At 38.4% G+C, this 23469-nt stretch overlaps 1 protein-coding gene across 25 annotated transcripts in view; it reads left to right on the top strand.

The window, feature by feature from the left end:
* The window catches only part of eya4 (EYA transcriptional coactivator and phosphatase 4), a 621540-nt gene that overhangs the window by 409492 nt on the left and 188579 nt on the right, over positions 1-23469 (top strand). For all 25 annotated transcript variants that reach the window (XM_072553780.1, XM_072553791.1, XM_072553781.1 and 22 more), the window contains one exon: positions 4306-4355. In XM_072553780.1, the coding sequence (XP_072409881.1) occupies positions 4306-4355 (50 nt within the window). The remainder of the gene's footprint in view (positions 1-4305; positions 4356-23469) is intronic.

The following is a 23469-nucleotide window of genomic DNA, read 5'->3' as shown; positions in this document are numbered from 1 at the left end:
TTGCAACAAATTAAAATGTACTCAGTGCTTCAATTATTACATTATATCTAATTTATTGTAAAGAAAAATAAAGTAGTGCAATATGCACCAGTACGCAGGAAGAATAGGGAGGTTACTTATGACGTGCAAGATACAAGTATCGGTGGGCTAAAGGGAGAAGGATTTTGGAGTGTAAATACATATCACTAAAAGTTGCACCACCGATTAACAAGGCAAAAAGGAAATTAAGCACTAAGCTTTGTTTTTGGAAGGAATAGAGTTGAAAATTAAGAACCTTTATGCTAAGCTTGTATTAAACCTTAGATGACATTTAGCGTAATCAGTGAAGTTCTGGCTGCCAAATTGTAAGCATTGACAAAGAGACATTTACAAGGATTTACAAGGGTGATACCAGAAATGTAAAGGTCCACCTTTTGTCCAAGGAAAGGATATACACACTGAGTCTCTTTTAATTTTTGAAAAGGGCTGACCGAGTCAATGTCTTTGAAATTATAAAAGGTCTCATAGAATTTTCATGGATACAAGGATGAGGGTTTCCACTTGTGGGGAAGCGATAACTAGACACCATCAATATATAATAATCATCAAGATATCCAACGGAGAATTCAGAATAACCTCTTTACCCAAAAAGTGTTGAAAATATGAAAAGTGCAGCCACAGGAAATGTTTAAAGCAAATGGTTTATGAACATACTTGTGAGAAAGAAGAGAACTAAGTGTTACAATGATAGATTAGGAGAGAAGGATAAAGGAGGAAGCTCAGGTGAAGCAATGGTTTTGGCATAAATGTGTAGAACTAGTGACCTGTTTCTGTGCCGTATCTCCTAAATGCCCTATGAATTATGGAATAGATGTGTTGCAAGATACTAATAGCAAATAACTTGGACAAAATAATTATGTATGCAGAACAGATTTTGCTTAATCTGATTTAAGGTGTAAACAATTAATAAGACTTTTACTTGATAGCACCAGACAGTACAGAAGGAGGTCATTCAGCGCATCTGCCCTGTGCCAAGTAGAGGTACAAGCAGAGTGCAGTTACAATGACCAATTCTTGGTTTAGTCACAGTGTCTTACTTTGGTATTATCCCAAAGCACAGTGAAGCTTGTAAGTGTGAAAAATCCAATTGACCCTCACGTCTGTACCATTCATAAAATTGTCCAACCTGAAGACCTCAGGATTATGCTAATGTGTACCTTTGAATCATGTATTAAAAATATCACCTGTCTTTCTCCCTCACCCCATCTTTGCAGTGTTTAAGAGTTTCTTTTCTCCCCACAGACAGCCTAACTAAGACATGTCGAGAAGGATCCTGGTTACAAGGGTACGAATAAAGTCCAAGTAGTAATAAATGCCAGGATCTAAACTCAGCACTCCCTGTTCAGAAGTACAACATATCTATTCATTCTGAACAATAAACTGCAGAGTTCCATCCAATTTTTTTTTTGTCTTGCAGTACTTCTGGTTTAGTTTAAAATGTAAAATGAATATTTACTTGCTATTTACTTGCATTGCTGTGTTTGTGTTTATAAGTTTAGAGCAGGACAGAGTGAAAAGAGTAGGTTTTCATAACGACAAAATGGATTTAATATATTAGAAGATATTACCTTGCATTTTTCTGAGATTTTTCTAAAAAGGGTTTGGTTTACTCTGTAACATTTTCTGAATTGCTGGTATTTTTGTGAATTTGGCACTTTAATTATAAAAGAGTCAAAGTATTTATAACACTTCTTTTTGTGCACCCTTGATCCCTTCAGTGGTTTCCTCATACATCATAATATATACATCAGGCTGAAATACTTACAGACGTTACAGAGTACAGTGCTATATACCTGAGCAGTACAGAATCTTGGCAAATGCTACCAATAAAAAATGTGCCTATGGGATAGACATTTATTTTCTTGCCATTTCAAAGATATTTTCTTCTGAATGCGCATTTTGTACTAAGATATACTGTGAATATTACAATTTCTGTTTCAGTTCATGATCAATTGGTAGCTTTTTATAAACATGTTGCGGCCTTCAAATATTTTTAAACTCAGAATATGTGCAACATCCAATTGGAAAAAATTTATGCTGGCATTCATGTTCATATTTAACTTAGGTTTGTCTAGAATAGATCAGTACAATTCCAGTTCCATTTTATTATGCATGAAATGTGGTGAGTGGATTTCTGTTAACTGGTTAATGTACTTCACAGCTAAGTTAATTTTGACATATCTGTCACGTGTGCACTATTACATGAACAATGCACATCACAGTTTGTATAAGGCATTCTAGACTATTGCTCACCAGTGGGATAGGTTTGCAGCCACATCCACTTTTAAAGTAGGGATCTACTGGATCTGTTTGATCTGGTGTGGTAGAGGAAAGCCTCTTAGTAGTCTAATGTCTTAAATAAGGTATAATTCTTTGCATGTTGGCAATTAAGTGCAGGTTACACTAATGTGATCAACATTGTTGCAGAGACAATGAGAGGAACCTGGATGGCGGGTCTCACTGAAATCCTAAGATATTCTCCCGCCAAGTCCATATAACATCATTATAGTGGATGGTGTTGAAGGTACTCCTCAACATTAACCCTTTCAGACTCATACCCCATACAACATACATGTCTATTAGAAGTGCGCATACATTGTAAATTTGGACTTTCTGGTTTATTTTTAGTTTTGAACTTTTCACCAGTGCAAACCAATTCTTGTTTTGAAGAAAATTTCTTTGAATTGGCCTGAAGTAATTGGTGCTGAAAATGTATTGCTGGAAAAGCGCAGCAGGTCAGGCAGCATCCAAGGAGCAGGAGAATCGACATTTCGGGCATGAGCCTTTCTTCAGGAATCATGCCCGAAACATCGATTCTCCTAATCCTTGGATGCTGCCTGACCTGCTGCGCTTTTCCAGCAACACATTTTCAGCTCTGATCTCCAACATCTGCAGTCCTCACTTTCTCCCTGAAATAATTTCTGGGAAAAAAAAGACTATACTAGTTTCAATGTCCCAAGACTAGGGTAAAGAAATAAAATGTCAACCAGCCTTCTCTCTCATAATGCTGATGTAGTAGCATATGAACATATTAAAATATCAGACAGGAAAAGATTAACTGCTGTACCAATCCCGCTCAATGAATGAATATGTTTAGTCATGATGATCCAGCTCTAAGATGATGAACAGAGCAACAAGATTAATAACTTCATTTCTCTATTCTGCCCCTCCCCCAATTTATTCCACAGCCATGAAATCTCCTGGGAAACTCAAAAAAGCAGAAGTAACCAACTAAATCTGACCTGCTGACCTGCTGTGCTTTTCCAGCAATTTCTGATTTTGTTTCTGATTTCCAGCATCTGCAGTTCTTTGGAATTTTTTTGAAGTAGAAAGTAACCCCTTGGAAAGTATCTTTGTGAACAATTGGTGAGGAACAAGATTGTATGATGCAATCCAATGAGCATCTAGCTTGTCAATACTGACAGCATAAAGCCTGAATATTAAGACTGCCCTTGGATGTGTACAACAAATATGGACAATTTTAAAAAGATAATTATTTCCATTTCTTAAGTAGGCAAATGGAAAAATAACTTCTGTGCTGTAGGCTAAAATAAGAGATGTGTTGAGGAAGAATTTGTGTAATTTGTTTTCTTTCACGGGTATCCTTAGCCAGGCCAACACTTTTTGTTATGCCTCATTACCTTCGAAACATTTATGGTAAATTGTTTATGAAATAAGCTGAAGCAAGCAAATTGAGAAGGATTGTATCATGGAACTTCATAAGACTATATTTAAATATTTGAAGCTATAGGGTTTGGGGACAGAACTGATCTGTTGGTGTATGTGGATGGAATAAAATTCCTGCAGTACCACCTTTCTACATGATTAAATGCACAGAGGAACACATCTTAGTATCAGGTTGTTCCAGTGAAGATGTAGAAAGGAGCCGATCAGAACAAAAGGATAACTTAATGCTCTAGTGAACTGAAGACAGAATCATTTCCTACTTCAAATGTTGGTACCTGGTTCTTTAACTTCTTTGCTTCTAGGCAAAAGACTGCATGACTGAAATAAAAGTGCATTTCATATTCTACTGAGTATAGGAAGTGTGATTTGCCGCTAGTCCTGTGCAGTTAGCCTAAAGTACTGCTGCTATAAAGGTTTAAGAAGATATTTAAAAGAGATAATGACGAGCAAGAGAGTTTCATCAATCCAGATATCATGCATAAACAGTTCTTTTTAATTAGCGATCTCAGTATTCTGTATGTTTTTGATCAAAGATTTAGTTACTCAAAGAGAAGTAATTGGTAGCTATTACTCTTGCAGGTAAAGAAAACACAGCCAGATTCAGATGTTACAGAGCCTCAGAACACCAGGTAATTGAACATTCCATGTTTTATGCAATTAAAGTAAACATACTGTATAATTAATAAATAAAAACTGATAGATAGAATTAGCATTTCCTGCATAGTTCCTTATTTAGGGGCATTAATTGCTTGAGAAATGGGTTCATCATTAAACTGAAACTGTGATCTGTCATTAGTTACAACCAAAGAATGTTTGCAGATGGAATGTTTTAAATCAAGGAAATTATTAAAGTAGGTGTGGATTCATGTTGGGAAAATTCTTGGAGTGATACCAGCAAATTCTAGGTTTTGAATCAGCCATTTTGACAATATTAACAGCAGGTATTCAAGCGAAAGACAAGATGAGCAATTCGGAGTCTTGGAATTTACATAGTTAACTTTTGACTTATCGTGGAATGCTAATAAAATTGAAATTTGTCTCTCACAGATGTAAGTGAAATGAAATGTCTGTATTGTGTAATGTTTGATATGTTCTATTAGGTTTGTAATTTTTCTGTGTAGAACAAACAACTGACTGAAATGTATTAGGCTAAGTTATTAAAACCACACAACTGAATAAGTATGTAAAACAACAAGATTTAAGAACAGTCCAATACCATCTCATTGTTAAACTTTGAACCCATTAATAATATAATTACCCCTGTCTGATGAATGAAACTGTTCTCTGTTGTTCTATCATTTCTGTTCTTTATATTTTACTTGGAATGGTCAATTGTAAATCTTCTCTCAATTCAGCCTATGGCTGTAATAGAGGTTGATTTTTAAATAAATAAACTTTTCAAAATGTTTTTAGGTTTTACACAAAAATGTAGCTTACAATTGACATTTTTCAGATTTTTAGCATAGATAATACAGATTCATTTAAGTATAGATGTTAATATAGTTGTCAAACTATACAATTGATTACAGATAAATAGGCAATGCAAGCATGGAAATAGTACAGAGGATCTTGTGCTGCAGTAATGGCATCCCTGTCTCTGGGCCACAAGATCTGGGTTCAAGTCATACCTAACCTACAGTATGTCCTAACATGTCCAGACAGGTTGATTTTACTTTTTATAAATGAAATTGAGCAATAATTATGCATGCACATGATAATCCAAGCACTGTATTTGAATATTAGATAAATTAAACTGATTCAGGTGGAAATTATTGCTGAATTGTTGGTTTATTCATTGCACAATATATTGACTATCATCAATTCAATATCTTAAAAATTTGGTCTAATGCGCTGTTAGCTTCACAAATTTACATGATAAACTTTAAATTTAGATTCAGTTGCAGAGTGGATAACTAAGTGGTTCGAAATATTAGTTTTACAACTGGACTGTCTTCGTGGGAACAGTATTCAGGATTCCTGATCCAAACAAACCAGTTCATTTATCGATTGTCAGCCATATAACAACCCTTCTCTTGTTACATATATGCATTTGAAAATAGCTGCAGATATAGAAAATGTGCAGCAGAGCAATTTTAATGGGCTGTGTCTTGCAGATTTATTGCATTCTGTTCAAAATAAATTTTATTCCACTTAACCTTTAGAATGCTAATGAAAGCATTTGGTATGTTAATTGAAAAGCAGAGCACCACAAGTGACTGGCTGGTTCCATTCATGAAACGTCACAGAATTGTTATAGTGTAGAAGAGGCATGTGTCCAGGTTCTTTGAAAGACCCAGACCAACTGTCAGCTTTTTCCTGTAGCCTTCGACCCAAGGAAACTTCAATGGAATGTACTGGCTCGGCCATTTTAGAAGGTATTTAAAAGTCTCTCACTTTGACATTGGTCTGGAGTCACATCTCCAGATGAGAATGGCAGATTAATGGGTTTTTACAACAATTGGTGAAAGTTTCATGACCATCATTATTGAGACAAGTTTTGTATTCCAGAATTATTAATCAATTCAGCAGCCACTGAATCCATCTCCCCACAGTATGAGTCTGGGCCGCTGGATTAATGATCCAGTGTCATTACACATTAGCAGCACTGCCTTTGCCCACCCTTAAAATTAAATTCATTGCACTCAGCTGATAATTATGTAGACTTTATTCAGTAAGTCTTTACATATATCTACAATTAGATTCATTGTTTTCTCTTAATTACAGAACTTTGGTCCAAAAGTTGCTTATATGACAAATTAGTAGTGTGTTTACTTGTGCATTTTACATTATAAATACTGGAGGACACGTACATGGGTTTAGAATGTAAGAATTTAATATCATGAGGTCATAAACAGAACCAGATGTAGGCCATTCACCCAAACAAACCATTGTGCCACTCAATTAAATCATGGCCAATCTGATTTGGCATTTATTTTCTTGTCTGATCCGATAACCATGGAGTCTCTTGTTAATGAAATGCCCAAAGAATTACAAAGGCTAACAACACTTTGACAGAAGAAATTCCACTTCATTTTCAGGTTAAATGGGTGACTACTTATTCTGGCTGAATATTGCTGTGAATGCTTTAGCATCGTAGTTCTAGATTTCCCCCATGAGAGGAAATATTCTCTCAGCATCTACTCTTTCAAAACCTCAGAATTCTATATGTTTCCATAAAATAATCTCTTGTTCTTTTAAATTCAAATGAATATAGACTCAACCTTGCATAATAAAATAACCACTTCATCCAAGGAATTAGTCTAGAGAATGTACATTGGGCGGGGCACTTCAGTGTCCAACACCAAGAGTGTCTTGTCAGCAGCAGTACTGATGGAGCTGACCGGGTCCGAAGAACATTGAAATAGTCTTGAGTCTACAGCAGGTGCTAAGAGAATCAACAAGATGGAAAACATACTTGACCTCATTCTCACCAATCTGCCTGCACAGATGCATCTGCTCATGACAGTATCCAGTAGAGACAAGGTCGCTCCTTCACATTAAGAATATATTGTGTTGTATGGCATTATCACCATGCCAAATGTCATAAACTTTGAATAGACCTAGTAACTCAAAACTGGACATCCATGAGATGTTGTCAGCCAACAGCAGGAGAATTTTTTTTTATTCATTCATGGGATGGGGACGTGGCTAGCTTGCCCAGTATTTATTGCCCATCCACAATTGGCCAGAGGACAGCTAAGACTCAACCACATTGCTGTGGGTCTGGAGTCACATGTAGACCCGACCAGGTAAGGATGTCAGATTTCCTTCCATTAGTGAACCAGATGGTTTTTTTACGATCATTGACAATGGAATCATGTTCATCATCAGACTCTTAATTCCGGACTTCTGAAAATTGAATTTAAATCCCACAATCTGCCATGGCGATATTCAAACCCGGGTCCTCAAAACATTACCTGGATCTCTGGATTAATAGTCCAGCAATAATAGCACTAGGCCATTGGCTCCCTCTTCTACCATTACCAACAAGTCAGCAGATCAACTCTGGTTCAGTGAAGAGTACAGGAGGGCATGCCAGGAACTGCAGCAGGCAAATCTAAAAATGGGGTATCAACCTGGTGAAGCTACAAGCAGAATTACTCATGTAAGTTTATATAATTTTATATATATGGCTTGGATGTGAGCATAAGAGGTGTAGTTAGTAAGTTTGCAGATGACACCAAAATTGGAGGTGCTGCAGTGGTTAGTGAAGAAGGTTACCTCAGATTACAATGGGATGTTGATCAGATGGGCCAATGGGCTGAGAAGTGGCAGATGGAGTTTTATTTAGATAAATGTAAGGTGCTGCATTTTGGGAAAGCAAATCTTAGCAGGACGTATACACTTAATAACAAAGAACAAAGAAGATTTACAGCTCAGGAATAGGCCCTATGGCCCTCCAAGCCTAAGCCGATCCAAATCTACTGTCTAAACCTGTCAGTCAACTCCTAAGCATCTGTATCCCTCTGCTTCCCACCTACTCATGCATCTGTCGAGATGCATCTTAAATGAATCTACCATGCCTGCCTCTACCACCTCTGTTGGCAACATGTTCCAGACAACCACCACCCTCTTTGTAAAGTACTTGCCGCGTGTATCCACCTTAAACTTTTCACTTCTCACCTTGAAAGCGTGACCTCTTGTTATTGAATCCTTCACCCTTGGAAAAAGCTTATCTCTATCTACCCTGTCTACACCCTTCATTATTTTGTAAATCTCATTCAGGTCCTCCCTCAATCTCCTTTTCTCTAATGAAAACAAACCTAACCTCTCTTCATAGCTAGCACCTTTCTTACCAGACAACATCCTCATAAAATTTCTCTGCACCCTCTCCAACGTATCCACATCCTTTTAGTAATGTGGCCAACAGAACTGTACCCAGTATTCTAAATGTGGCCGAACCAATGTCTTGTACAATTTTAACATGACCTGCCAGCTCTTATAGTCAATATCCCATCCAATGAAGGCAAGCATACCATATGCCTTCTTGACCACTCTATCCAGCTGTGCAGCAACCTTCAGGGTACGATGGACCTGCACTCCCAGATCTTTCTGCTCATCAACTTTTCCCAAGGCTCTTCCGTTCATATATAATTTGCTGTAGAATTAGTCTTGCCTAAATGCATCACCTCACATTTGTCTGGATTGAAAACCATCTGCCACTTTTCCGCCCAACTCTTCAGACTATCTATATCCTTCTGTATTCTTTGACAATCCCTTAGGCTTTCTGCTACTCCACCAATCTTTGTGTCATCTGCAAACTTGCTGATCATACCAATAGTGCCCTCTTCTAGATTATTTATGTATATTACAAACAACAGTGGCCCCAACACTGATCCCTGTGGAACACCACTGGTCACCTTTCTCCATTTTGAGAAACTCCCTTTAACTACTACTCTTTGTCCCCTGTTGCTCAACCAGTTCTTTATCCACCTAGCTAGAACATCCTGCACACCATGTGACTTCACTTTCTCCATCAGTCTACCATGGGGAACCTTATAAAACACCTTACTAAAGTCCATGTATATGACATCAACAGCCCTTCCTTCATCAATCAACTTGATCACTTCCTCAAAGAACACTATTAAGTTGGTAAGGCACGATCTCCCCCACACAAAACCATGTTGCCTATCACTGATAAGACCTTTCTTTTCTAAATATAAATAGATCCTATCCGTCAGTACCTTCTCAAGCAACTTTCCCACCACTGATATCAGGCTCACTGGTTTGTAGTTACCCAGAATATCCCGACTACCCTTCTTGTAGAGGGGGTCAACTTGAGCAACCTTCCAGTCCCCGGCACCTCACCTGTTTTTAAGGATGCCACAAAGATGTCTGTCAGGGCCCCAGCTATTTCCTCTCTCGCCTCCCTCTGCAACCTGGGATAGATCCCATCTGGTCCTGGGGATTTGTCCACCTTCATAACCTCTAGCCTACCCAACACATCTTCCCTACTTATGTCAACGTGATCCAGACTAATCAAACATCTATCTCGAATCTCAACATTCATTATGTTCCTCTCCTCAGTGAACGCTGATATAAAGTAATCATTCAGAATCTCACCCATTCTCTCAGGTTCGACACACAGACTTCCTTCATTATCCTTTAGTGGACCGATCCTTTCTCTAGTTACCCTCTTGCTTCTTATGTAAGAATAAAATGCTTTGGGACTCTCCTTAATTCTGCTCGCTAAAGCTATTTCATGATCCCTTTTAGCCCGTTTGATTCCTCGTTTAAGACTGGTCCTACTCTTCCGATATTCCTCCAAGGCCCTTTCTGTTCTTAGCTGCCTGGACCTTATGTACTCTTCCCTTTTCCTGTTGGCTAGTCGTACAATTTCTTCTGTCATCCATGGTTCACGAATCTTGCCATTTCTATTCTTTGCCTTCAACGGGGCATGCCAATTCTGCACTATCTTTAACCTATCTTTGAAAGCGTCCCACATATCAAATGTGGACACATATCGAATGGTAATATCCTAGGGAGTGTTGCTGAACAAAGAGACCTTGGAGTGCAGGTTCATAGCTCCTTGAAAATGGAGTCACAGGTAGATAGGATAGTGAAGAAGGCGCTTGGTATGCTTTCTTTTATCAGTCAGAGCATTGAGTACAGGAGTTGGGAGGTCATGTTGCGGCCGTCCAGGACATTGGGTTAGGCCACTGTTAGAATATTGCTTGCAATTCTGGTCTCCATCCTATCGGAAAGATGTTGTGAAACTTGAAAGGGTTCCGAAAAGATTTACAAGGATGTTGCCAGGGTTGGAGGATTTGAGCTATAGGGAGAGGCTGAACAGACTGGAGCTGTTTTCCCTGGAGCATCAGAGGCTGAGGGTGACCTTACAGAGGTTTATAAAATCATGAGGGGCATGAATAGGATAAATAGACAATTTTTTTTCCCTGGGTGGGGGAGCCCAGAAAGAGAGGGCATAGGTTTAGGGTGAGAGGAGAAAGAGACCTAAGGGGCAGCTTTTTCACGCAGAGAGTTGTACTTAAATGGAATGAGCTGCCAGAGGAAGACTAATATAATTGCAACATTTTAAAAGGCATCTGGATGGGTATATGAATAGGAAGGGTTTGGAGGGATATGGTCCAGGTGTTGGCAGGTGGGACTAGATTAGGTTGGATATCTGGTCGGCATAGACAAGTTGGACCAAAGGGTCTGTTTCCATGCTGTACATCTCAATGACTCTATGACTCTATGTGCCAAACAGTATAAGCAGCAAGGTTGCATAACCAATGGATCAGATGTAAACTCTGTAGTCCTGCCACATTCAGTCATGTATGGTAGTGAATAATACTTACCTCTGATCCCTGACTCTCTGGAAGTTCTTGTATGCTGCTGGTGTCTTTCACTGTGAAAATTGATGCAGAGTACCTATCCAATTCCTCCACTTGTCTGTTCCCATTGCTACTTCTCCAGCCTAATTTTCCACTCTTGACTCTCCATTACCTTTAAATATCTAAAAGAACTTTTGCAATCTTTTTTTATATTACTAGCTAGCTTAATCTCATATTCTATCTTCTCCTCACTTATTGACTTTTTAGATATTCTCTGCTGGTTTTTAATCCTCTGGTTTCCTCCAACCTTCACAACATTGTATACTTTTTCTTTTGCTTTCATGCTGTCCCTGACTGGCCTCGTCAGCCATCATTCTCTCAACCTCATTTGGTATGTTTCTTTTTTCCTTGGGATGAATTTCTGCTGTGCCTCTCAAAATATTCCCAGAAAGTCCTGCCATTGCTCCACCATTTTCCCTGGCCAGCTCTTTCCTCATGTCTTTGTAGTTGCCTTTACTCAATTGTAATACCATTACATCTGATTCAGTCTTCCCTGCCTCAAACTGCAGAGTGAATTCCATCATTTTATGATCACTGTTCCTTTTGGGGTTTGTTCATGTTAAGCTTCCTAATCAAGTCTGCCTTCTTATACATAGCAAATCCAGAATTGCCTGTTGCCTAGTGGGCTCTACTGCAGCTGTTCGAAAAAAAAACATTTTGTAGACATTCAACAAATTCATTTTCTTGAGATGCGCTACCAACCAGATTTTCCCAGTCCACCTGCATATTGAAGTCCCCCGTGATTATTGTAATAGTGCCTTTCTTACATGCCTTTTCTGTCTCCTGATTTATTTTCTTCCCTGCATCCTGACCACTGCTAGGAAGCTTGTACACAACTCCCATCAGAGTCTTCTTTCCTTTGCGTTTTCTCAACTCTACCCACATTGATTCTATGCCTTCCAACAGTATAATTCACTTCTTGCTAGCGATTTAATTTCATTTCTAACTAGCAAGGTAGTCCTCTCCCTTTTGTCCATTTACCCGTCCTTTCGATAGTATGTGTATCCTTGGATATTTAGTTTCCAGTCCTGAGTCCCTTGTAGCCATGCCTTTGTGATACACACAACATCATACCTGCCAATTTTAGTCTGTGGAACAGGCTCATTTACAGGCTCATTACTCAATGTATTTCGATATAACACCCTCAGTCCTGCATTGACTGCTCCTCTTTTCATAGTTGTCACCTTATCTAATGTACCTAAAGTATCTGACCCTCCCTCTGTGTCGTAATACATGTTCTGGAAACTTTAACCTCTGCTAAATCCTCCCCCCAACATTAGACTGTTGCCTTAATTTTCCATGCAACTGAACCCAAACCACCCCCATCCCTCATTATTTATGTTAAAGCCCTATCCACAGCCCTAGTTATGCCATTTGCCAGGTCTCTGGTCCCAGTGTAATTCAGGTGGAGCCCATCCCATTGGAACAGCTCCCTCCTTCCCCAGTACTGGTATCATTGTCCTATGAATTCAAATTAATTTGAATTTTAAAAATTTTGAACTGGTCTTTTGGTTTATACTCTGTAAATATTTCCCTAATTACCTTCAATCTGGAAGTAACCTACAATAGATAGTTAACTTCCTGTCCTACTATGATGTCATCCTTTTGTGCTGGGCTCCAATCCTGGGCTTGAATGTATCCTGTTAATACAAACCGTACAAATTAGTTTACGTTATACTACAGCTGCCGTGCATTTGCCCACTCATTCAGCCTGTCCAAATCACACTGAAATATCTCTACATCCTCCGCACAGCTCACTCTCCCACCCAACTTTGTGTAATTTGCAAATCTGGAGATACTACAATTAGTTCCCACATCAAGTCATTGATAGATATTGTGAATTGTTTCTCGTCAAAATCCATCCACCTGTGAAAATATATTTGTGCATTAACCATCTAATATATTAATTGAATTCTGCTATTGATATGGGTATAATTACATTAATTGCTCTTCAGTAGTACTGAAATCAATTGGAATATTTGCAGATTGAGTTACAGTCACACAATCTCAAACCATCTTTTCCCAAAAGTGACTTGCTGTACTCAGTTTCAAAGCCATCCAAAATACTTTCTCGAGAAAAAAATATGGTAATGGTTGTTTCCTGCTCATCTGGAAAAGGGTATTTCCTTTAGAAACAGATGTGTTAATTTCCCCACAAATTGTTTGCTTTAATTGTCACATTAGAACTATTAATTGCTTCAGATAGTTGCAGGGCAAGATCATTCGCTTAGACTATCTTTGTGTCAGCATCAGAAACCAAACCAGCAGGACTTAACCTTTTAATAGTATTAATTTTATATCTTTCAAGAAATGAAACTGCCATTTAACTTGTCAAATAAGTGCCAAGGCAAAGCAGTAGTGTTCCAACTCTGGGCCAGGTAGCTTGGTTCAAGTTCCAACTCAGGATGTGATGACCATGGTACACGTCGTAACTCATCCAAATAGTTTGATTATGAAGTTGAGACCAGCAAGTTTCAGGAAATAAAGCAAATGAGTAAATTTGCACAAATATATGCAAGTTTGTGACAGCAGATCAAATTGTTCCCTTTAGTGGAATCAACTGCTAAGTTTTTCATTCAGAATCAAAACAGTACCAAGTTATGAAGATTATTTGTATTAAAAATGTTATATTTATTTGCTGTCTTTTTTGTTTACAGTCATTCACTGGCACATCAAATGTGGAGATTTTTTTGATTTAGACTCTGGAAAATGAGTAACAGTTTTCAACAGTCTGATGTTCTGCTTTTGAAAGTGCCCACTGGCCAAACATCATGTACAGTCATAGAGATGTCCAGCACGGAAACAGACCTTTCAGTCCAACTCGTCCATGCTGACCAGATATCCTAAATAAAACTAGCCCCATTTGCCAGCATTTGGCCCATATCCCTCTAAACCCTTCCTATTCATGTAAGCATCCAGATGCCTTTAAAATATTGTCTTTGTACAAGCCTCCACCACTTCCTATGGCAGCTCATTCCATACAAGCACCACCCACTGCATGAAATAGTTGTACTTTGAGTCCCTTTTATATTTTTCTCCTCTCACCTTAAATCTATGCCCTTTAGTTTTGGACTCGCCTATCCCAGGGAAAATAGCTTGCCTATTTACCCTATCTGGGCCCCTTATGATTTTTTAAACCTCTATAAGGTCACCCCTCAGCCTCTGCCACTCCAGGGAAAATAGCCCCAGCCCATTGAGCCTCTCCCTATAGCTCAAATCCTCCAACCCTGTCAACATCCTTGTAGATCTTTTCTGAACCCTTCCAAATTTTACAACATCCTTCCTATAACAGGGAGACCAGAATTAAATGCAGCATTCCAAAAGTGGCCAAACCAATGCCCTGTAAAGCCGCAACATGACCTCCCAACTTCTATGCTCAGTGCACTGACCATCTTCATTGTCTCTGCATCTACATGCAACTCCACTTAAAGTGGTGATGAACACAACATGTTGATTGTTGGAGTGAGTGCTTCACCTACTGTAAGCCCAACTGTTCCCGAGCAGCTCTTTCAGACAATGGCAGGACTAAACCTATTATGTTTCAAATTCAGCAATATTATTAATAAACATCGTAGATGCAAGTGCTTAACATCTGCATTATTGAATGAACTCCAGATGAGGAGAAGAGTTCCATGCTAAGTAGGGAAAACTGTTGCAATGCTTCCTGAAAGCTCATTAATGAAACCTAAACAAATAGTAATTATTTGCTTAGAATTGGTTACCAATTTCACATGCTTTATCTTGACTATCTCAAAGATAGTAGCACAAAAATTGTCAGAACTGGTAGCTGCAGTTTATCACGCTGTTTCCATATGCTTTATTGACCTTTTTCTTGTTGTCACATTCAGTTAAAGTTGTGGGAAACATCCTATCTGTTGCAAAATACCCCCAAAAACATGTGAATGTCAAATTTTCCACTCAAGTATCATTATTTTAGAATGACTCTATGACTCTAATCTCTGATGGTTATGCAATACTTGGAGTAGCACTGAAATGTGCATAAGCAACAACAGCTCTTGAAACAGCCTGATCAAATCTTGTATATATAAAATAATAACGAAATATAATGTTTAAATGACCTATTTGTATACAACCATTGTAATTGTAATTGAGAATGAGTAGTTCAAGTTCGACCTACAAGCACGTGTTTTGCATAAATGAACATCCATGTTAAACATTTATGTTGAACTGTAAGTTGTCTTCCAAGTTTTATAATTAATAATTTCACAGTGCTTCAATTGTTGCAAGTGATACTAATTTAATTGGTGGACATCATCCATGAAATTAGACATGTGTATAAACTTACGTGCAGCTTCATTCTTAAAAAAAAAACAGTCTTAACAAAAATTCTGAACTTTGGTACCCTTTACTTTTTTATCTGTCCTTCTTAAATAATGAATACCCCTGGCTGTTCATTTCCTATCTTGGGTAAACTCTGCAAATATGTTTCTGTTATTACCACTATATTATAACTGTTCACAGCTATTGGTGTTGCTAATTCATCTACCTTATTGCAATTTTAACACACATTAAGACTCAAAACTTTTGGACTTGTCTTTTTAATTTTGTTAGTCATCTTAGCTTTATTTTGAGTTATGACCCCATTGTTTTTCATGACTTCCACGTTTCCAAAGTGGACAGAACCACACATACCTTCACATTTGATGTGTAATTCTGTATTGTGTGTGTTAGAAGAGGAAACATAATTTTAGTTGCATTTTTTAATTCAGTGCACTGTCTGAAAACTCATTTTTATGAGCTTTTTCAAATGTTTATTAAGATCCTTGGAAACAAAGATGGAAGAAATGACAAACAATTGGATTGTTTCTTAGGGATGAGGTTATCTACAATATAGGGGACAGGGACAGCAACAATTCTAGATTAGTGGTGCTGGAAGAGCACAGCAGTTCAGGCAACATCCAAGGAGCAGCGAAATCGACATTTCGGGCAAAAGGGAAGTTATGTGAGAAACATTCATCCACAAATTTAGGATGTGCAGGCTTCTTTCAGACAAAAATATTAGGATATTCATAAAGAAAGAAGGCTGAAACAGCTCGGCAATCTCTGCAAACTGTCATCCAGAATAAAGTAAGAATGATTGGCTCAATGTCAGCAAGAGAAAAGATTCAGAAACAGAAGTCTGTGAAAGTGGGGTTTAAGGAACTCTTGTAAAGAAATAGATGAAACATATTCATAACTTGTATAAGGGTCTCAGGATGAATCATTAACTAAAGAAATTACATCAAATGAAAGCAAACATTTGCTGAAAAGTAACCCATTTCAGCTGTGCCACCTGAATAAAGGATTTGGAAGTGGAAACAAGGTTGTCCTTCATTGAAGGCTTAGTTTTGGTAAAGTTGTTGAGGGTAAAAGAGTGCAATCTTTATTTCTGATATTCATATCAAGACCATTTCAACTTGTTCTTGGTGTAGTGCATTAGAGTTTGTTTTTGTTCATTTTGGTGTAAAACATTTTTATGATGGTTTGTGTCAAAAGTACATTGGCAGTCTCTTGTGAATATGTTTAATGAATGACCACCATGGTAAAGAAATTGTAAAAATAACACTTGTGGCCTGTCAAGCTTGGTTCTGCTCAGTCATCCAGTATTGCCATCATCTTGGATCATAACATTATGCTCCATCTGGTTTCAGCATTATCATAGTAGGTTATCTCCAAGCAAATTTTGAGAAGATTTGTAGCTCAGGTTGAGGTTCTGTATGTAGGTTTGCTCGCTGAGTTGGAAGGCTCATTTCCAGACATTACGTCACCCTAAGTAACATCATCAGTGGGCCTCCAGGTGAAGCACTGCTGATAATTCCTATCAACACAGGAAATGACATTACCTGCCCAAAGAAACCCAAACATATAAATAGAAAGCAGGAATTATCAGCGGTGCTTCACCTGGAGGCCCACTGAAGATGTTACCTAGTAGGGTGACAAAATGTGTGGAAATGAACCTTCCAGCTCAGGGAGCAAACCTACATCCAGAGGTTATCTCCAAATCCAGTGACTCAGCTCAATATTACCATTGTCTGTCGTGTTCTAAAGCTCTTCCCACGATTTGGCTAATATCTCTGAACTAACTCTATGAGGATGTTTTATGGGTAACACATCCATTATATCTTTTTTTTTCTTCTTTTTTCCCCAAACACATCCATTATATTCACATCATATGTAGCAAAAGACATTTTTTTCTGATTAGAGTACACAAATCAAATTATGAATCCAAATAACTTTCATAAGTCGGTGGTTTTCAAGGAGATGACATAATATTACACTTAACAGTTCATGCATCTCCATATTATCTAACCTGATATTTTATTTTCATTCCCTTCTGTAAATATACATCCGTTCTGGCAGTCCTCTCTGGCATAGAATCACTAACATTTTAATTTGGCATACACGCTGAAATTTTCTGAGACCTAGAGAACTCACCATTAAATCCACATCATTGAGCTTTTGGGGTTTGATAAGGTCCAATGAGCTTTGCTTTTTAAAGTTCCCCAGAAACAGATAAGAATAATAACATTCTGTCCCCAACAAGAAAATGACTTTTATCTACTCTGGTTTTCATTGGTTGTTGCAAATATACCAAATACTGTTTGGCCAGCTGATATGCATTGCATAGTTTTTCTAGGACACATTAGTCAAAAATGTTATTAACTTAACAGGCTTCATCGTCATACATATACATCAGTTCAAAAGGATAGAATGCTGTGGAATGGTAAGGGGCATCCCTAATGGCAAGTCACACAAATGAAAATGTCACTGGACTAGTGATCCAGGACTTCAGGCTAATGTTCTGCCAAAATAGTTTCACACTCTATCGAAGCAGATATTAAAACCTGAATTCAATAAATTCTGGAATTAAAAACTAGCTTAATGACAACAATGTAACCTTTTTTGGGTTTAAGTACACTGAAGGACTGCAGTGGTTCAAGAAGTCAGCTTCCCAGCACCTTCTTAAGGATAAGTGGGATAAGCAATAAATGCTGGCCTAACCAGCAAAGTCTTCTTTCCACGAATGAATATTAAAAAGAATACTGTCAATTTTAGTGAAAAAAGCTGGTCATAAATGACCTTTAGAGAAGGATATCTGTCATGGTCACCTGGTCTGGACTATGTTAGAACCCTTGCTGATTTTTAATTATTTTTATTCTCTTACTGACTTTGGTTCGGAGCTGTGAACTGGAATTGTCAGCTAAGAATGACTTATGGACTTTGAAACAACTTATGGTATAAGGAAAAGAACAGACCAATCAAGCTTTGTTTGTTTGAGAGGTCAGGCCTTGCAGCTAATTGCATAAATACACAGACTCCCTGTAATGTGGAAGTAAGCCATTCAGCCCATCAAGTCCACACCGATCATCCAAAGAGCACCCATCCAGATTCATCCCATTTCTGTAACCTTGCATTTCCCATGGCTAATTCACCTAGCCTGCACATTCCTGGACACTATGTCAATTTAGCATGGCCAATCCACCTAACCAGCATATCTTTGGACTATGGGAGGAAACCAGAGCACCCCAAGGAAACCCATGTAAATACAGGGAGAAGGTACCATCTCTACACAGACAGTCACCCGAAACTGGAAATGAACCCAGGTCTCTGGTGCTTTGATGCAGCTGAGTTAACCACTGAGCCGCTGTGCTGCCCTCTATGGGGCTGAGTCTTGGTTAAAAGGGTTCCCCCACAGCAACCCCCACAAAGAGCACATTGTGTTTAAACAGATAGCAGAAGTTGGTTATTAAAGAAGTCAGTACCTGGGTATTAGTTCCAGCAAGTTTGGAAGAGACCCTATGTTTAAGCAGATAGCAGTTGTTGAATGGTAAGTAAGGCCTTGGGAAGATTGTGTTTTCAGCAGAGATGAGCTTCATTGCTGATAAGACAGCATAAAGATTTGAAAGCTCCCTACCTAATCCACCACATCACCTCCTGGAAGCCCATTGAGTAGAAATTTAAGTTGGAAGTATTGCTGCATTTGCCTGAGTGAACTGAGAAGGTAATCCTGATCAGCGGTTCCAACAAAACAGCTAAGAATTGTTCCTGTGAAACAAAGCATCATGAAAGCCATTTATGTAACCTGGGCAGATTTGTTATTTCCCTTCACTTCACCCTTAACTGTGTTTGTTTGTCTGTCTTTTGTGTGAATGTGGGCTGAAAACAAAGGTTTCTCTTTTAAAGTATTAATTAGGTAATGTGTTGTTTAATCTTCTCTCTGATAAAGGTACATAAAGATATTTTATAATTAGTAAAGACTTTTGTTTCAGATAATGAAAACCAGAGTCTGGAAATTAGTTATTCCCAAAGACTGGGATTGGTCGTTCAAGGGTCTGGGTTAGAAACCATTGAAGTGGCTATCGGGTCTTCAACAGTTTAATTTTACTGTGTTGCGAATACAGAGGTAGAAAGGCTGATTTGGGTCAGCTGTCTATCTCCATGTTGTAACTCCTACATAACTACAGAATTACAGCAATAGGATTGACTCTCAACCTCATATGCCATCAGTTGAATCAAACTGTCACAAAGTCTAAAGAAACAAATGAAACTGGATGACACACCTGTTAGCAAAGTAGGCACTGGAACTGGCAATGTCACTGTAGACTCTGAGAAAACATCCTCTCTGCATGTAGTCTGTCTGGAGGGAAAACAAGAGTGAAAAATCTCCTTGATCTTGTCTCATCAATCACAGATTGCTGTCACAGACGCATTCTTCCAAGACAGTATTGGCAGGAGTGATCACCACGTAGTCGATATGGAGACAAAGTCCTGTCTTTGTGAGGATACCATCCGTCATATTGTAAAGCAGGACCATCAAGCTAAATAGGACAGGCATTGAGCAGATCTAGCAATGCAAAACTATTTGTTCATGAGGCACGTTGGGCCATCGGCAGCAGCAGAATTGCATTCAACCACAATTTGTAAAATCGTGCCTTGGAATCTACCCCACTTTATCATTAGTAACTCCTCAAATAGTGAGCATGCTGATTGTAATCTTCCACAAGTCCTTAGGCTCTGGAAAAGTCACAGTGGATTGGAAAATTGCCAATATAACCCCCTTTCTCATAAAAAGAGATAGACTAAAAACAGATAATTATGGGCCAGTTTGCTTAATATCTGTGCTAGGGAAAAAATGTTTGAGTCTTTTCAAAATAGAAATTTCTATTTAGGAATACATATTATAATCAAGCAGAGTCAACATAGCTTCATGAAAGGGAAATCATGCAATCAAACCTGACAAACTTACAAAAATTCTTTGAGGAATTAAGCAGAATTGAAAAAGGGGAAACAGTAGATGTAATTTCCAATAGGTACTGAACATAAAGCTACTTAATAAGATAACAATGTTGGAGTAGTATAGATGTACAGAAGATTGGCTAATTGAAGGCAGAATGTTGGTGTAAAGGAGGCATTTTCAGGATGGCGACCTGTAGTTAGTAAAGTGCAACAGAAATCAGTTTTGGAGCCACAATTATTATCAGTAACTTGAATGACAGGAGTGAATACACTAGAGTCAAGTTTGTAGAATGCACAAAAATAGATGGGAAGACATGATGAGGGTGGCACAAAACATGGAGAGGGATATAGATAGGTTAAGGGAGTAGGAATAACTGGGCAGATGGAATATAATTTGGAGAAACGTAAGGTTGAGCACTTTGTCAAACGAATAGAAGTGTTGAAACTATTTAAAATAAAATTTAAAGGATCAGTGATATACAAGAAGGTGTATGATTTGAAGGGGGAATTCTAGGTGGTGATGTTCCCATGGATTTACTGCCCTTGCTGAACATCCCATCTTGATCCTGATATTGGCACCTACCTACACTTTCCCTTTCGCTGTATCCTGTCCTGTTACTCTGAAATTCATTATTCATGTGTGCCGTCAAAGCTTTTTAAATTGATGCTCCTCCTCCAGTCAGTTGTTTTGTTTTTGCAGACGTCTCCTTCTTAAAGAGACAATGCATTATTGAGAAATCTGCTTGGCATTCGCATTTCTTTTTAACATGTAACTATAAAGTTGTCAGCTACTAGATATCTTAAAACTTCTCCATTCAGCATCCCTATAATCCCTATAATTCTAATGAGCAATGTAAGTTTCGACTCGAATTTAGTATGAAACCAACAAAGTACATTATTGATTAGAGTATTTCCTTTGAATAGTGAGGGTTTCTTTATATCCAGTTAAGATATTACACAGTGTGCAGAGATAACAATTATCTTGGCCAATCCTATGAGTTGTTAAACCTCATGTTGTACTGTGCAGCCGTAGTTTGGGTGTTGGAGATTATACTGATTGCACCAATAATAGCCATTCACAATGATTGTACCAATCCCTTGCTGCTGTCAGTTGCCATGAAGTTGATCTTCTGGCTTGTATTTCTGCAGTAATGGATTAATTAGAAAACCTGGGAATCCTGTCCAAGGCTGATATTTCCTGCTTGATGTGGCTTCTTCCTCAGTCGTAGGTACTATTTTCACCTACTCCTTTGGCTGGAGGAACATTTGGTCATTTAATTAGTTGCCCCATTTTACATGGTTTAGCAAATCTCAATTTCCCTCTTTCCTAGAAGGGACAAATGAGAGACCATTGTTATACAATTTAGCTCCATAGCACCCAACTTCTTGGCCTCCAATATGGGATCCATGGAATTTCTGCTCACATCCAGCCATTCCAGATGCCGTTTTGTTGACGACATTAGCACATGTAGGCAGTGTCTGCCAGAAGTATGCAGAGGTTGTGATATCAATCAGCATATGACACCAATTTGATGACTTTGCTGCCATTTTGAAACAAAGTGCTTTAGCTAACATCCACGACTAACTTCACACAACTGAAGGTGCATGCAACAACAAGAGGCACTTGCCCACAGGTGATGTTTAAATGAATCGCTGGCTACTTTCAGCTTAGCTGCCAATTGATATCTCTGGCTCTTGCTGCGTTGTGGAAGTGTTTCCTGGTTTCAAGCATTTCTTAAGTTACTAATGTCGACAGGAAGAGTCATGGCCAGTGCAGAATGACTTTGACCCATATGCCTCAAACCACTTTCTCCTGAAGATGAATGCAGCAGGTTCACCTGCTTTGGCCAGGAGCATGATGGGAAGAATGAGCAGAGGTGGCACACAGCAAGATAAGCTGCTCATGGTTGGAAGTGGAGACATGCATAGGGATCACAGGAGGAAGCCTTACACACCTAGTATGCTCATGGATCCAATATCCCATTTGGAACTCAACAGGAAAACGTGTGGCAAACACTTCTGCTTCTTTAATGAGGCACTCACTGAAATCTGCCAATGACTGCAGCCTCAGAACATAGCAAAGACCTCATCACCAGCAGCTATGCTGATGATCGTCACTATGAGCTTTGAGATGGCAATCTGCTTCTAAACTGAGGAAGGCAGTTTTTGCAAGATCTCCCAGGGTTCCATACCCTGTTGCCTAAGGGAGGTTATTGCGGCTTTCATCAATGAGAGGTGAGTACATTTTCTTCTCCTGCCAGAGAGCAACAGGTGGGGTGCTCCCATGGCTTTGCAAGGGTTGTCTACTCTCCCTACAGTGATGCGAGGTGTCATCAACAGCTTAAATGGAAGCAAAACTAAGAATTCAGTATGTAAAATTTCATTTTAATTCTCAATAAGCCCTTGTATAATTTGTGCAGAAGATGACCTTGCAAGAGTAATTTGAGTTGTGTCCTTTCCAAGGTACTGGGAAAATTTGAACCAAATGAAACCATTTGGCATTGGATTCCAGCCAACCATCCCATCTTTCTCCAGTCACGAGAGTTTGTTTTCTGTCATTTACACAAAGGCAATGAAAATTTGCAAAGATGTCAGTTAGATATGAATCTCCTATTATCCCTGCACATTTGTTAAAACAAGACTGGAGAATGCATAGAGTTTTCTTGTTCTTTACATATGTTGTACCTGTATTCCTGACTCCTGAAAAATCTAATGCACCAAAAGATAAACTTCTGGAAATCATTTAATGTTTTAACGTTTACTTCAGTGTTTTTAATTGTTATTAAGTGGATTTTTAAATTAGTTTTATAATTAAAATATATGTACTACTTAATTATGACTATTTTTAAAGAAAAGGATTAAAGCTTTTTAATTATTTTTAGGCTTCTGAAAATTGAGCTGATTTCTAAAGAACATTAGTTAGAAAGGTTGGTCATTTATAGTGCAAAAACTCTATTTTGACTTCAGATGAGTAAATTGTCTCTTCTCAAGGACATGGCACATGCCAGTGTGACGTAATTTTGAGTAGAAATCAATGCTTTCGTTTGAAAGCACTGCTCTAGGATTTTGTTACAGCTACAGCATGAATGAAATGTGATACAATAAAAGGAGCATAAGATGTATTTTGGGCAACAAAGTGGTGCCTTAGCAAGGTCCTAATATGCACAAC

Source organism: Chiloscyllium punctatum, chromosome 3 (genome assembly GCF_047496795.1).
Source record: "Chiloscyllium punctatum isolate Juve2018m chromosome 3, sChiPun1.3, whole genome shotgun sequence".
Lineage (NCBI taxonomy): Eukaryota > Metazoa > Chordata > Chondrichthyes > Orectolobiformes > Hemiscylliidae > Chiloscyllium > Chiloscyllium punctatum.
This window is presented reverse-complemented; position numbering and strand designations above follow the sequence as displayed.